General features: G+C 40.9%; 1 protein-coding gene across 1 annotated transcript in view; it reads left to right on the top strand.

The window, feature by feature from the left end:
* Nucleotides 1–17,605, top strand: part of LOC136875750 (serpin B3) — a 162,092-nt gene that overhangs the window by 98,343 nt on the left and 46,144 nt on the right. Inside the window, exon 7 of the mRNA XM_067149324.2 lies at nt 7,628–7,763. Within this exon, the coding sequence (XP_067005425.2) occupies nt 7,628–7,763 (136 nt within the window). The remainder of the gene's footprint in view (nt 1–7,627; nt 7,764–17,605) is intronic.

Genomic DNA, 17,605 nt, shown 5'->3' with positions numbered 1-17,605 from the left:
ATCATATGAGGTCATAGGATATGACATCAGACCACATCTGCTACTAATTCGGAGAACCCTGGCGCCCGACAGTACGTATCCCAGTGATATCCTGCTTTCTGACACTATCTGATGAAAAGTATCTGTGTTCGCCTCTGTAAATGTAAAACAAAGTTTAGGTGTGCTTACGAAGGCCACTGATGCTGCTATAAAATGCAGCTGAGAGTTTCATGCTGCTTATAGCTAACAGTTACCAATAGAACGGCTGGAACGAGGGAGTTTCGTGACTACGAACGTGGAAAGGTAGTGGTTGCCACGTCAGTAAGCAGTCAGTCAGGGGTGGCGTTTCTGTTCTCTTCATGTTGCCAAGTCAACTATTGAGAGCGTGATTGTGAAATGGATACGAGAAGACATAGCCATAACAAGATCACGGCCGGTTTGTCCACTTGTGTTGAATAACTGTTACCGTCGAGCACTAAGGAAGGTGGTACGAGAAATTGGCATGATATCGTGTGGCACCATCAATGAAGACTTTTACAAACTGGCTGCCCTTCCCAACACCAACCTATGGTGGACTGATGTAATAACTGTGGTTTGTTTTTCTCCGTATGCGGGGTTGAGTGTGAACACTGCCGTACACGGTTACTAGAATGGGAACTCACATACTTTCCCCTTGGGAGCGTGGGTTGGCGAACACGAGACCTTAAGCTGAGTCTGGCATTATTTTATGTTTTTACCCTTACCTGAACAGGGAAACGAACGTAGGTTCTGCTGTAATAACACGCAGTTTCCTATACACACCAAGATGGTGTCCACCCTGGTAGAGACTGGGTACTCGGTGACTAGGCATTTTTCTTGTGTATAATGTGGTATGGTGACGAGGGTGCTAGCCCACCCAAAGTTTTGGAGGAGAATAACTAAGACAGAACATGTGAAGAACATGTGAAGGGGATACTCGCTTCCTTTGCAAGAACGTCGTGACATGGGATACTGATCGCCACGCGGATTCAAGAATCCTCTGACGTATACAGACAGAGTACGTTACCTGGTCAGGCAATGTAACCAGAATCTTGAATACAGCTGACAGAAACGCCTGGTGAGGAAAATAGCTAGTTGAAATGTATGAAATCACATGCTGTTACAATGAATACGAATGAAATGTCTGACCCGACCAGGTTTCGACTCAGTGTACATGTATTTGGAACACAACTCTGCTTTGTAAGACTACTCATTGGGTTGCACACAGGGGTCTATAATTATTGAGTCTAGTATTACCTCTATCGACATTTTGCAGAGCTCTTATATTTTATTTCATTTCTAACCTTCTCTGAAATCGTAAATTCGGGTTTAGTACCCAGCTGCGTAGCGGATTTTAACTCTTATGACTTGAAAGCTGGGTTATTGGAGGGCTAGTGAAGAAGACGGATGCAACGTGTAACTGAAATTACTCAGAGTCTCACAACTTGTAACGTGAGACCTACTAGTAGATTGCTCTTATGGGGTTCATTCTAGGGGTCCGGCACAGGGCAACCTCAGCCTCTCGGAGGTGAGATAATAGGTCTACTACTGAACAAAGTGGACGCTATACACTGCTGTTATGGGACTAACTCTAGGGAGCTGGCGTAAGGGCTACGTCAGGGTTCACAACCTGTAACGTTTACAAAATATGTTATTTTCACATTAATGAAGAGACATTTTATTTGGTACATTAGTTATACTTTTTAATTTAAAGATCTCAGAGCTTATTAATGTTTACATACAAGGAATATCAAACACATATTTAAAGAAATAATGCTCACTCTTATTCCGTTGCTTCCATTTGAACAATAGGGAGTCCATACGTTTCTCCTGTCTCCAAGAACTACAGCACAATCACATTGTAAAATCAAACTTCATATATGTATATGATAATAATCACACGTGATCTGTCACTCGAAAATAAAGGACAAAAGGCCATTCAGCTTCTCAAGTGCCCTATAGCTACTGTACAATTACATCGTTAAATTTGAGAAACAAAGAAACAAAGAAAGAACGACAGAGAGAAATGCATAATGCATATATAAACAAAATAGTATTCACGCGTGCTCTGTTATCAGAAGTAAAGAACAGAAAATTCACTGAATACCTTCTATGCTCCACAACTACTATAAAATACCAGTTTTTATCTTTCTGTTTTGATAAACGGCCTAAAACATCGTACAGAGCATCTATCATCGGTCTGCGCATAGCGCATTGCTAGCCGTACTAGAGTGAAAATAACTTTTCTGTTGGTTACCTCCAAAGTTAATAAGATACGGTACATCCCATTGGGGCTATTGGAAAATGTTACCTGTTGCACAACATTAAGTGTCCATTGTCAGACGTCCATCATACCACTGCATCGTATTAGTCTGTGGAGTTGTGTGTGAGTAGCCGGAATCAGACATTTTTTTTTCAAAAGGGTGTATAGCCCAAGTTGTGGCGAAACTTTTCTCCTCGGTTGGTATGGAGTCTTGCTGAATTTTTCCATTCTGTTGGGATCTCGTTAGTTTCGAACTGCTTCCAGATACTTTTCCCAGTTTTTTTGGGGAATTTTTCCATGTTCTGTGGTGCGACACGATGACGTTTCAAAATACAACTGTAATTATTTTCTCAGTTGGAATGCACTGTTGATTCACATGGAGATAGCAGGATTCAATAGTAGGCAATACCTGTTTGAAGTTTGAGGATTCCACCGACTGATTTAGCGTCTGAGGTGACGTCCAAAAATATTTATCATTTATATCTCCGAGTTCGTTCTTTCCCATTAGAATTGATCTCACAAAAAAGCAGAGCACTTAGCGGAGACTGCGATGAGCCCGAGGCCTCCTTGGTCAACTGGTTATCTGAGCTGATTTCTTGATATGTGATAAATGTATCACTCTATGGGTAATAACTCATTCTAAGTTCCATTCTTCGCACATGTTTCTGTAAAATGGGCAAGACCTGAGCCGTGTTCCATAATTTAGACAGAGAGAATAAATTAATGTGCCATACTTTCTTTATGAGATTAAGATTTCTGCTGAGGTTCGACGTCATTGTGTTCCGTACAGTGTTAACGAGCGCAGTCCAATTCTTTTTCCAATTTCTCCTTAAATTACCTGCAAACTTCAAACCGAGAATATTTATTTCTTTTTGTATGGATTTCAGCAATTGTCGTGTGTTTTGACCAGTTACTAAGTGGTAACAAGGCAGATTAATAATAATTCACTTTCGCGTTGGCGGCTTGTTCGTACACAGATATGATGCCAATCAGCTCATCCACTTGGGCTCGGTTCGGTAATAAAAATGTTATGTCGTCATCATACGCTCTGACTGTAAACATTTTTTGCGGATTTGGTACGTCCTTTAGCAGGTGGTGGACAGCTCTAATGAAGGTGAAGAGGATTACAGACAGGAGATATCCCTGTGGCACTAACTTCCGTATTGGAATAGCTATGGAGAAATGGCCATAAGTGAATAGATTTCTAATACTAAATATTGACTTTGTAAAACCAAACTTGTCGAGAATTGTGTACAAATAACCATGGTGAACCCTATCACACGCCTTTTCTGAAAGTCAACATTAAGTATTGCTGCGTCGTTATTGGGGTAGTGTTCACATAATAATATAGCATCTCTAATTGCTTGGAATTAAAAGTGGTTTTCTCGTTCGGAATGCCACGCGTCTGCCTTAGCTCCTGGTTTCCATAAACGGTCGTAATCTGTGGGCGAGAATTTTCATAAATAGTCTAATAAATTTTGGGGTACTCACTCTTCTGAAATGAGAATTATTTGCTGAATTCAGTTTGATCTTCTAGTTGTTTAATAACATGCTCATTAATTCTGGGAGTGTATCTTGAATGACAGGCCAGTAATTTTTGTAGAAAATGTAGCTGAGGCCGTCTGGGCCAGGAGCTGATCTGTCGCTTGCAGTGCGCAGGGCCTTGTTCTTCCTCGGTCAAACGTTGATCTAAGTAGGATACGGTAATATTTCATTTTGGTCGGGTACATTATTGATACCTCACATTCATTAAATATTTACTTCAAATATGCTTCGGCTTCATTAATACATTCTCTTGTAGTGGTAATAATTATATTGTCATCAGAAATTAGCGAGTTAATGTACTTACTTCTCGCGTTATTCTTTTTGGAGGCAAGATGGTACAATTGTGTTTTTTCTCCGTGTATGACTGAGTTGCACGGAAGCGGATGATTGCTTCTCGTAGAATAGTTTCCTGAATTGAGGTGATTTGGCGTTTTACTCCGGTCAAATGATTTGATACTTTATTTCCATCTTGATGATGGGTGACAAGATTGTCCAGAATCATGTAATAAGAATTCGATGTACGCCGTCTGTTGATTGCCTTTTCTACTTCCTTACATTTGATAAAGCTCTAAAGAGCTGGCTTAAATTTGTATAGCCAAGACTTGATCAAAATTGTTCACCTCTTGGTACTCTAGTTTCCAGATTATTCCAAGCGAGAGGAAATTCATTTTGTATATCATCGTAAAATAATAAGGAGCTGTTTAATTTTCCTTCCTATCTGTGCCGCATGTCTGAGTATGATGATCGCCGAATTGCTCAACATTAAGAGTTACTGTTGGGATGTTATTCGCAGATTCTTCCTTTACATAAGATCGGTCAACATGTGAAGCCGTTGTATCTCTGAAGAAAGTATATTCGACTCTGTTACCATCAAGGAGCTAGAATAACCAAAATAGAGGGGCTGTATGCCTGACATCTGCGCTCCTTGCGGAGGCATGTTCATAAAGGACAGCTATGTTTATAGTTGTCAAAACAAAGCGGACTGGCGCGAGAACATATGATCAGGTGGGTGGAAGATTGTGCGGTCGGTAGATGCAGAGTGGGTCTCGGCCCATAAGTGGCTACGGCTGTTCCGTGGTCCAACTGCTCTGCACTCTGATCGGCCAACCGAGACGGCTGTACTGTGGATTTACGCCTCTGCATTCGAGAGATGGGAGAGGGTTTGACCCCACAGCTGGTCCCCACCGTCGGCTGTACTGAGAATAGTTTTAGGTGGTTTTCCATTCTCCTGGTCTAAGACGAATGCCGGGACAGTTTCTAGTATAGGCCACGGCCACCAACCCGCTCACCTTCTCCGAGCGTCTCCTTCACCGTAACAAATCTCCCAGCCTGAGAGACGGCGTCTAAGAGGCCGCCGCCCAACCCCCCCCCCCCCAAACGTTTAGGGGAGGAATGAAAGCATTTGAGTAGTAGTAACATGAAATGGCGTACGGTTTTTAGTGCTAGTAGTGTCCAAGGACATGTTTGGCTCGCTAGGTGCAGGTCTTTTGATTTGACGTCCGTAGGCGATCTGTGCGTCTGGATGAGGAAGAAATGATGTTGAAGACGAGCATACACCCAGCTCCCGTGCCAGAGGAATTAACTAACGATGGGTTAAAATTCCCGACCCTGTCGGGAATGTAACACAGGACCCTGTGACCAATGGCCAGCACGCTAACCATTTAGCCATGGAGCCATACAGTAGTAGTAGATTGTGCACGGTGATTGAAGAACAAGGGTTTTAAGAAGTTAAATGTTAGATTCTTGCCTTCAAAAATCCTAGCCAGCCATATGCTCAGCGTACGGCTGCACTAATCGCAGAAAGGTGATTGATAATGTTCCCTTTCTTCAGACCTGGCGTAGAATGGCAATAGTATATGAATAAGCTTGGGCGGAATTCTTTAAAGTAGGAAAGATCATAATATGAAAATAAAGTCAGAATAAAAAGAACAAACTGAGCCAATATTCATTTGTATGGCGAGAAGTAAGAGACTAAAATAATGCATCGAGGAATATGTTCGATAAATTTCCAAGTTTCCAGAAAACATGTAAGAAAAGGCTTAGTTAAACAATTGATTAGGTATCGTCTACCTGTGTGACAGTCCTAAATGTAGATCATTGATAAGCAATTGATAAATGAAAGATAAGAACTGTGCAAAATTAGGTATAGGTAAAGTTAGATTCTGTTATAGACCCCGTTTGTGCCAAGCAATGTTGGGACCCGATCGGGTCAGAGATTTCATGTATATTAATTATAACAGCATGCAATGCAATTATAATCAACCAGCTATCTTCTTCACCGGGTTTATATTACTGGTAGCTGTGTTCAAGGATATGCTGGAATCACAGGACCAGGTAGCATCTCTGTCTGTATACGTCAGAAGATTCCTGAATCCGTGTGGTGGTCATTGTCCCATATCACGATGTTCCTTCAAAGCAAGCGAGTATTCTCTTCGCCTGTTCTCATCTCCTAACGTTAACTGTCACAGTGATCCACTTCCAGAAAGTCACTCAGCCAGAACCCCCGTCACCATATCACACTATACTCGAGAGAAGTGCTTAGTCACCGAGCAGGCTGTTTCTACGAGGGTGGGCAGCGTCTGCTGTACACGGGAACTGAGTGTTATTGCATTAGAATATAGTTCTCGAGTCAGGAAACTTAAAATCTGCAAACCAGCCGAACTCTAGCTTCCCTATTCAGGTATGGATAGATAAGTAAAATAATACCTGACTCAGCTAAAGGTCCCGTGGTCGCTAACCCACGTTTCTAAGAGGAAACCTCTGGGTTCCCATTCTAGTCGCCTCTTACTGCAGTATTACACCCTATTACTCACGGAGAAAACAAGCTACTGTTATTACATCACTCCACCACGGGCTGACGTTGGGAAGGGCAGCCAGTTTGGAGAAGAGGACCGCCGCACCATCCAATTTATCTTCGCCGGTGAACGATTAAATACCGCGATCAATAACGTAAAGAGCGCCGCTTCTGGCTCTTAGACGACTGGAGACGCGCAAGTTGATGTTTTAAAATCGCGATATACCATATGGAAGTCTGGAGAAAGGGTTTCTACGTGGTGATTGTTAGGCGAACAATACATTGAACTCTGGTGGAGGTGGGATGTCAGTGGGAGGATGATTTTCACGGACGGGCCTTTGACTTTCCGTGATACTGCATAGAACGTTAAGGTTTGTAAGAAAGTTTTGGCCAGCTGCATTCTATGTTCGGTGTTATGGCATGACAGTGCTACCTGCCTCAAATATGGATCTGTTCGTTAGCTATCTGCAGACAACAGAGTTCAGTAAACGGACTGGCCAGCCATTACCCCGACCTCAGTCCTATCACCCACTTCTGGGGTGAACTTGAACGCAGCCTTCACTCCAAACCCCAACGATCCATATCACTAATTTTCCTACAATGCTGAAAGAAGAATGTCTACCATTCCTTGGAAGATGTTCAGACGACTGGTAGACAGTCTCCTCCCCAGAGCTGGAGCTGTAATAAAGACAAGAGTGTGTTTGTCCCTTATTAATGTCCACTACTGGGCAGTACAGTATATTCGAGCAACATATAGAGGACAGCACCAAGTAGTTTTCCGGTTACTTTTGATCTGATAGTGCATGCCATCATATTGACAAAGGACCAGCAGATTTCCCCCCTCCCCACTGCCAACTAACATTGTACGTTTGTTCTGGTATTAAGATTTTTATAAGACATTCCCACAAACTTTCGGCGTGGTCGGTGTCATTTGATATTCACCACTCGTTGCATGTACTTTTATTGTGTCAGTGAGTGTAGGATTAAAGTGAAAGTAATTGTTGGAAATGTCGTTATGCTTTTCACAGATGGGGCTTGGAGGCATGTTCACCTTCTCGAGGGAATTCTCTCCAATTACTAACAAGCAATTCAAGATTACTTCCGTAACTCAAAAGGCATTTATCGAAGTCACCGAAAAAGGAACTGAGGCCGCTGCTGCCACAGGTAAGAAGTTCAATGTCTGTTTCTATAGAGATATTAACTAGAGCACGGGCATTTATAGAAAAAAAGAAGATTACAGTATATCTTAAGAGAGTTTGCCATTTTCGAAATACCAAATTATGCAAGAAATCCTAACCTAGTTTAATGGACTGTCTCTTTCTCCTCACTCCCAGAACTTAATATCAATCCTAACTAAAAATTTAAAAATTCATTGAGTTGTCTTACCGTACTTACGTGTGTAGTTCAGGAAATGATTATATCTATCACACTCAATTGTTACACGAATGTGAAAGCTGTCAAGAGAAAGGCTCATCTAGCTAAGTCTACAGTAGGATGGGTGTGAGATTCGTGGTAGAAATATTGACAACCTCAGGTATGCTGACCATATGAACTTGTTGGCAGAAAGCAATGAAGACCTTGAATATTTGATCAAGAGGTAAAGGACAAAAGTTAGAAGGTTCGACTGTGCATAAATATGAAGAAAATTAAGACATAGCGGCAGAAAAAAGCTTACAAGATACAAATTAACAGTGAAAGAGAGGTGGTAATGATGTCATGTTCCTTGGTTCTAAAATTAATATGAAGAAGACTACATCTCTGATGAAGAAAACCAACAGGAGAAGGATCAATACATTTGAACTTTGATGCTGGCGACGATTGCTCAGAATACCGTGAACACCCAGAATTAGTAATAAGAGTATCTCGAACCAAGCCAAGCCACAAATCTCCTTGGAAGTGAGTATAATGAGACATGAGTTATCCTACTTTGGCTACATAATGAGAAGCAACATCGTGCAAATATCATGCCCGGAAAAGAAGTCCAAGATCACGTTGATTAGATGGCTTCAAGGTAGATAGGGACATGATGACCTCTGAACTGAAAGGAGCTGCACGGAATGGAGCTAAATGAAGACTCATGTTGACTAGGCCCCGGGTTCTTACGTGATTACATATTCCATTCCTTTACTTGTATACGACTGAAACTGAAAAATGTCGGTGAGTTATTGTTCTGATATGGTTATACCTCTGTTTCATTTTACATATTCTTACTAACATTACATATTTATATGTGAAGATGTAACATTTTTGTACATATCTAAGTAATCGTTCAAAAATTAGAAATTGTACCAGCTCGTTTACATTTCAGATTATAGTAAAATAACTGTCAAATTTCATCTCATATAGAATACGTTTCAGTTGCTGAAGTCAGCTTTAACATCCCTTAAAAATTGGGACGGCAAACCCTATTCTGTGAAATACAGTAGGACAGAGTGCCTCAACTGCATACAACAGCACTAATCATTTCTCAGAATCTGGGATGGCTAGGTGACTTTCATTGGTCAAAGCTTCTAACAAACTTCTGCAATCTTGAAACAAAATCTAGGTTTGTCAAGTTGACCTATCACTTTGCAAGATCATCAGCGGCGAACAAGGAGAGCTCCCGGAAAATATTTCACCCAGCTACTGTTATCAGTAAAAATGTGCACCGGTGACTTTCTGTGATGTTGAACACTCTTTCTCATATGACAGGAAAATTGTAAGGGAAAAGCGCCAGGCATCACAATGGAAAACGTGGAAAAGTACTTGATAAACCACTGCGCATCAGGATAGAGAAGTTACTTACTTACGTCCTCTTCATGGATTAGGCTAATAGCCTGTTCCGACCTCAGATATCATTCCATCTCTTCATAGGACGACCAATATCTCTTCTTCCCGTAGGATGGTATTCCAGGGTAAGGTTCGGGATTCTATTGTTATCCATCCTCAGAATGTGGTTTTTCCAATTTATCCTGTTTTGGAATATTCTTTAATTCACTGAGAATATATTTAATTGTTTTCTTATCTTTTCATTTCGTATTTTATCTTTTACGGAGTATCCTTTTACTGATCTTAAGAATCTCATTTCAGATGATTGTATTTTATTCCTATAGCTTGTTTTATCCACCCATGTCTCACTTCCATATAACAAAGTTGGTACAGCCATAGTATTTTAAGTTGAGTATGTTCTCTTACTTTTACTTTCAGTGTTCGGCGAATTGTCCCACTCATACATTGAAATCGATGAAGCTTCTTCTTCACCTCGTCATCATCATTAAAAGATATTTCACAACCGAGGTACTTAAAATTTGAGACTTGTTCTACTGGTTGATTGTCAATTACTATCTTCACTCTGATAAGATACTTCCATTTCCATGCCATAACTTTTGTTTTCGTTCTGGATAGCCGAAAATTACAATTTTTACAAATGGTGTTTAACTGATGTATTGATTTCTGGAGTTTATCTTCATCATCCTGCAGAATTAATTGATCATCTGCAAAGAGCATGTACTTATGTTTCTGTGTTCAATTTTATTCCAGAGTGCACAATTCGTTTCCAATTTCAGATTACTTCATCTATATATATATTGAATAGTGTTGGAGAGAGGCTGCATCTCTGACGTACACCTTGATTAATTAATATTTCTTCCGTTATTTTGTATCCTAGATCTAACACAATTCTCGTTCTTTTGTACAGACTTTGGATAACTTGAATAAGATATTTAGGGTACCCATTTTTTACCATTAGACTTATATTCCATAATTGTTCTCTATCTACCCTATCAAAAGCCTTTTTACAGTCGAAAAAGTGACATAAGTATTCAAGTTAAATTCACTTCTCTTCTCCAGTATCTGTTTGAGGCTAAATATATTATCTATACAGGATCTGTCTTTTCTAAATCCACATTGTTCTTCCAATAAGAGATTGTGTGCAATGATGTTAAGTCTGTTATTTATTATTTTAGCATATATTTTATAGCCAACATTTAATAAACTTATTCCTCGATAGTTACTGCAAAATCTTCGATTTCCTTTCTTGAAAAGTGATATTGTTTTAGCTTTCCTCCGTTCTTCGGGTATATTTCTTCTTTTCCAACAAAGATTAATTAAATGTAACATTCTAAATTTAAGAATGATCCCACCATACTCGAACAACTCCACATTTATATTGTCTAACCCTGGTGCTTTTCTATTTTTGAAGGATTTCATAACAGTATTAAGTTCTTCTATATCTATTAGGTCAATTCCTTCAATATTGATATATATCTTGATCTTCCTGACTCTCTCCATACTCTCCGTTATGCCACAATTCTTTGTAGTGTTGTATCCATGATTCCTTTTAGATTACATTTATATTAACTGTCTCTCTTTCATCACTGTTGAGGTGCTTCGTTAACTTATACGCCATCACTTGCCTACCATGGATATCATCTTATATTGAGTTTATTAACCAGCCCGTGATTCTTGCTTGAGTTTTCTCGTTGACCTTGTTCCTGCTGTTTTTATAATCTGTCTCATTTTTGGGGGTGCGATGCTGTATCATTTTCAAATATTTGTTTTTGCTTGACAGCTTCTGAAATTTCTTTATTCCATATTTCAAGCCCAATTTTTCTCCTAAATTTCTTCTTCATTCCAATGGCTTCATCTGCTGCCCTCTGAAATACTGAGGTTATGATTTCTCATTCTTTGTTAATATCAGTACTTGTCGGAATCTGAACTAAATACTGTTGCAGCCGATTTTGATATAAGTATTGTATTCCATCATCCTGTAGTAAATATACCTTACAGATTTCTTGGTTTCTGTGTATATTTCTATTAAGCCGTTTCCTCCATTTAGCAGCAATAATTCTGATTTTGCAATGACCAGATAATGATCTGTGTATAAATGGCTGCCACTATGTACTCTGACATCTGTTACACCTGGGCCTAACTTTTTTACCACTATATAGTCAATAATTGATCGCTGTCATCTTGCAGTAAATGTAAACTTATGCATGTCTTTCTCCTCAAAGAAGGTGTTAGTAATTTTTAATTGATTATAGGATGCAAATTCTATCAATAATTTACCATTTTCATTTAAAGTTGGTTCACCTTTATTTCCCACTATTTCTGCAATTGGTTTGTTCCCTACTCGGGCATTGAGATCACAAGCCAGAACAACAAAGTCACTTTTACATATGTTATCTAACAATGATTGATGAACTTCATAAAACTGTTCAGATTCTTCCTGTTTGTTTTCTTCAGGAGCATACACGGCTACCAAGGTTAATTTCCCTCTCTCTACCTTCAAACTCAGCACCAAAAGCCTTTCATTTTTAATGGTGTAGTTTTCTATTTCGTTTTTCCACTTCCTGTCTATTAATATTGTGACTCCTTCTGCAGCTCCTTTATCCTGTGTAACTCCGCTATAAATCATAGTGTATTTATCAATTTATTTTGTCCCTTGCAATTTCTTTTTTGCCTCAGTAATTACAGCAACATTGATTTCTTTCCGAGCCAGCTCTCTAACCATTTCTCCTTCTTTGCCTTTTATGCCTTTCACGTTCCAAGTTCCCAACTTTAATGTATCTCTAATTCCAAATCGTTTGTCCTTTGATCTTGCCTTTGTCGTCATCATAGAATCCGTCCGGTTATTCATCTGAAATTTATGAGTGAGGTAAGCTTTTAAGTGGAAGAGTTATCAGCCCATCGCACAACCCCCAACCTAGAGGACCAGGGACTCTTCTGTCGGGGTTACCATACCTTAGCCGAGGAACCCAGTTTTAAGACGCCAGGTACTCGCCCTCACCCATCCCCATGGGGGGTAGGATTTGCTGGTTACATTAACAGATGGACTGTCAACAAAAGCATATCTTGAGTTTTAATGGCAGCACTTACTCGACATCAGTGCAACCCCCAAGGCTCAACAACCAGCCATTGACACTCCTCCTCTACCGGGCTTGGGACCGGAACTAGGAAATCCGAGTCATTCCAAGTGGCAGAGTTACCGGACAATTTGCGTTATTTAATAGGAGTTGAATACAGATTCAACATTAACTTTATTTAGTAAAGTATAAGTGTTTCATATTCAGGGCATGAGCGCAACAGGAAATTAGCTACAACAATACACGGTGTAATGTACTCCGCTATTTACAGTACATTACATTATTTTTGAGTACCTGAAGTATTTCGCTCGTGCCTTTAATTTGATCATTTAATACTGTCAAAATTAGAAAACTGTAGACTGTATAATTCATTTGAAGCAAGAACGTAAACTCGCAAAATATGGGGCTACAGTATTAAAACACTGTTATTGTCACATGTCTGAACCATAAACCATAATATAAGGAATATAGGAACAATTTTGAAAATGTAATGCAGTAAGACTATTACTCATTTTATGAATATGACATATTTAATTATATTTACTACATTTTAAAGTACATGTTTCACGCTTTGATATTACAAAAAATCCGGGCCCTATGATTACTGAGATCCACACTCGAGTGAGCGCTAAGAAGAGATCAACCTAGAAATCGTATTCTAAACTTTCTTCCTCTCCTCACTCGTATTCTCCTCGAATTTACTGCACTAGGAGTCGTAGGAATGTATGGCCTCCACATTTTCTAGAATTTTAACAGCTAATACAGCATATAAGTCTCTGGTAAGACCCCAACTAGAGTATGGTTCCAGTGTATGGGACCCTCACCAGTATTACCTGATTCAAGAACTGGAAAAAATCCAAAGAAAAGCAGCTCGATTTGTTCTGGGCGATTTCCGACAAAAGAGTAGCGTTACAAAAATGTTGTAATGTTTGGGTTGGGAAGAATTGAGAGAAAGAAGAAGAGCTGCTCGACTAAGTGGTATGTTCCGGGCTGTCAGCGGAGAGATGGCGCGGAATGACATTAGTAGACGAATACGTTTGAATGGCGTTTATAAAAGTAGGAAAGATCACAATATGAAGATAAAGTTGGAATTCAAGAGGACAAACTGGGGCAAATATTCATTTATAGGAAGGGGAGTTAGGGATTGGAATAACTTACCAAGAGAGATGTTCAATAAATTTCCAATTTCTTTGAAATCATTTAGGAAAAGGCTAGGAAAACAACAGATAGGGAATCTGCCACCTGGGCGACTGCCCTAAATGCAGATCAGTATTGATTGATTGATATGACATTCACCTAAAATATTCTTGAATTTTTCATTAATGTTTTGTGAAATTTCCACGGGGTTAGTTTCTGTACACCTGTGAGCGTGGCACTGTACCACGATCTCGTAAAATTCCTTGCTGTTGTTCCACAGATCGCCGGCCCCGTGGTGTAGGGGTAGCGTGCCTGCCTCTTACCCGGAGGCCCCGGGTTCGATCCCCGGCCATATCAAGGATTTTTACCTGGACCTGAGGGCTGGTTCGAGGTCCACTCATCCTACGAGATTAGAACTGAGGAGCTATCTGACGGTGAGATAGCGGCCCCGGTCATTAAAGCCAAGAATAACGGCTGAGAGGATTCGTCGTGCTGTCCACACGACACCTCATAATCTGCAGGCCTTCGGGCTGAGCAGCGGTCGCTTGGTAGGCCAAGGCCCTTCAAGGGCTGTAGTGTCATGGGGTTTGGTTTGTTCCAGAGATCAACATGAACACTTGCTTTCAGTTCTTCGTCATCTGTAAAATGCAGACCATGGAGTAGGGTCAAGTCTTGTAAAACGGCCATATTTGCTACTTTCAAATCTACCGCCTTCCTGTCTGGTGAGGAACCCGACAGTGTGTGTTGAAAGCATTGCCATACTTGTTCGGCTTCCGTTGAGTTGTCTGATATTGTCATATGGTCTGTTTTGTGCTTTTCTACGAGAGAATATATAACATCCACATTCTAAAGGTAAGTCTGACGAAGCCACTTTTATTTTTCGTGTTCGTGAAATAGAATTCACTATAGCAGTATGAGTTTTAAATTATAAAAGGTGAACATTGCCTGTTAAAGCATGATCTTCAGTGAAGAGAAGCATAGTTATTTACGGTAAATTAATGCTGCCATCTGTGAGATAGGTCGTGAATTATTTGGAAGTGTATAGTCATGTAACACGACCGGCAACCTGGCAGCTGCAGCAACGATGCCCCACGCCTTCTGTAACAAGGAAGAAAAATACAGGCTGAAGTCAAAAAGCCACAATTTTGACCTCCCCACAACACATAAGAGAACGAAGAGCAAAGAAAATGGCGAAAATGAACTCGAAAGCGAAAATGGATCCGCACGAAACCCTGATGATATCAGGTGTGGATATTATGATGGACTCTTCAGCGAAGACCACGACGGGAAAATCTGGGTGTGTTGCGTGAAGTGCCCTATGTGGTGTCATGAGAAATGTGAAAATACACATGGTGTAAAAGATTTTGTGTGTGAAAAGTGTTATTAAACAGAATTTTCCATAGACGGCCTTCCTACAAGACTGTCTTCTAATACGGCCATTTTGCAAAGAGCCTAAATAAGTTCAAGTAAATTCATCTATAATACAGTTGTTTTGAATTCCTACATACTGAAACCGTACAGTGTCCTGTACAGCTCATTGAAATCATAGGTGCCTTTTTACCTTATTAAAATCACTTGTAAAGATCGCGTCATTGGTTGGATTATGGGCGATGGGGATCGAGCAGCGTCTGGCCAGAACGGAACCCGCGAAGATCGCCTGGAAAACAAAGCAAAAGTTGGGCCGGAGCCAAGCCCTCGTGAAAAAGCCCTCTCAACTCGCAGACAGAGTTGGAGATATGACGCGACGCTACCATAGTCAAACACGCCCCGAGGTGTGGCCTATTTTACCAGGGATCCAAACTAACAGAAGGAACTTCCGGTTTTTTATGCACGTTTCACGGGTGCCAACGTCGAATTTTGGCGCGTAAAAATTATAAGATATTTTGATCCAGACATAGGAAAATTATAGGAGGCACACCAATGAATAGAGCTGAATTTTCTGCGTATCACAGACTAAAAAGATGGAATACTTTATTCAGGGGACGAAAGGAGCTCACCAGATGTCCAGCCGTGACATATCGCAAACACACGTGAACGTGAAGCGTCCCCCAAGCTAGGAGTCGCGCTCAAAGATTACTCCAGCCCCCCCCCCCCCACGCAGATGACGCTAATGGAATTATTAAAAGCTGGAAGCAAATTACGTGAAAACTGCCGATCGCCGGTAGACCACACCTGGTTCAAATAAGAGAGGAAAGATAGGGTTACAATACGCACCATTTAAATGTTTTGAATTCCTGGGATGAAAGGAGCTGCTGTCCTTAATGAACCGTGAATCGTTTACCCCCATTGTCTTCCGGTGTGTAGACCATAAAAGGCTGGGCTGGCCCTCGCTGGAGACAGTTCCTAGCGGGTCGCTGAGAGGGGACAGTGTGTCACATTTTGCTCCAGTTTTTACAGCCCGAAATCTATTGACCGCATACTAAGACAGTGTTATTGTGTCCGTCGCAGCCGTGAAATACAAAAGCCTTTGTGAAGTGTAGACGGGAAGCCAAGCGAGCCTAGGCGAATGTCTCTGTGCCGCATGTCAATTAATTAAGTTGCGAGCATAATTTATAAACGAGTAGCGGGAGGCGGCTATGGACAACGCCGGCCTAAATGAGTCCGTGATATTAATAAATTGGTATCGCCCAAATTGCTACTCTAAGTCAGGTTGCTCAAGTCTCGCGAGTCACCCGATTCATGCTGAGAACGCGCCCGCTGTGATTAGAATTACCTGCTTATTCATGGTGTAAATTCTGTGTGTGTGTGTCGCGGTAAACGAGTTGTGGAGTGTTAACCCTTTGGATTACTCAAAGATTTCAGCAGTGAACGAGCTATCCAGGATGTCGGACTTGTGTGGACCAGAGCTGAAGGACAGCACGCCCGTTTCCAGCGCCGAGGCCATGCAGGAGTAAGCACCGCCATGGGTCTCCCGTGGTAGGAAAAACCACGGCCACCAAACAAATGAGTGATGTCAAATATAATGTCTTAGCATGGTAATGTAGAACCGGTTGTAGGATGAGCTTTCCTTTGTATTACCAAAATGTTGTAAAATAATGCATGTCCTAATATGGAAATTTTGTTGTTCTTCATCATATTAACGTAAAATTCAAGGAAGCTAACTCCCCGGACGACCCATTTGTTTTTCCTTAATGATTAGTTTATCGTGAGGGGTTATTCATAGTAATATGTAGAATATCCTAGCAAGTATGGGAAACAAGGATAAGAGAATATTTGAGTTCCCCTAGGGGTGGTTGGAACAATTTCTTTGATGAGCAGGGAAAACCATGTCCAAAGGTTGTTAGTTAATGTCCAAGATGGCAAGCGTATATGCTGGGGAAACTCATGGGTCAGTCCGACGATGCATGCGCAACTTACACATATAATAAGTGCATACAGCAAGAGAGAAGAGATTCTGACCGAGATAGGTACATAAATGTGTTATTTAGGTATAATTGTGAGGGACAGTTCGCGAGTTTCCCGTGATTCTTGATTATTTAACCAGAAATGTATGGAGTGTTTTTCTGCAACCGGCTGACATCCAGGAAAGCCAGAATCTTATGTATGGTAAAAATATAAATATATGCATAACTGTGGGCGGAGAGCGAAGAGGAAGCGTGGACTTGAGGAATCATGAGTGTCCTATGCTCAAGGAAAGAAGATACGCGATATGAGACGTAATGAGAGGGCCGAATGCCCAGGTAGTTTTACGATGAGATGATTAGGAAGTGATGGTGCCCACAGTCGGCGCTCTACGAGAAGAATGAGAATGTATGGAATAAATGAGTATTTCTTGGGAATTCTGCGGTAAGATGAATAAACAAATGAAGTGGACCATAGATATGTGTCTCCGATAAAGGAGGGCTGGCCGTTGTGATTGAGAGAAGAATCCGGCGTGGCCGATGAATGAATAATGGCAGCGAATGACCTTCTCTTTCTTTGTGCGTGTTTGTTCCTCGCCCTTCGCGACAGAGCGGTCCCGCTGTGCTATTATAGTTAAGGCTTGAGGCCCTGGATTTCCACCGTGACTGCTTGTTGTTTCAAATG

The sequence above is a fragment of the Anabrus simplex genome, chromosome 6 (genome assembly GCF_040414725.1).
Source record: "Anabrus simplex isolate iqAnaSimp1 chromosome 6, ASM4041472v1, whole genome shotgun sequence".
Classification (NCBI taxonomy): Eukaryota; Metazoa; Arthropoda; class Insecta; order Orthoptera; family Tettigoniidae; genus Anabrus; species Anabrus simplex.
Note: the sequence above shows the minus strand (reverse complement) of the source record. Positions and strands in the feature narration are given on the sequence as shown.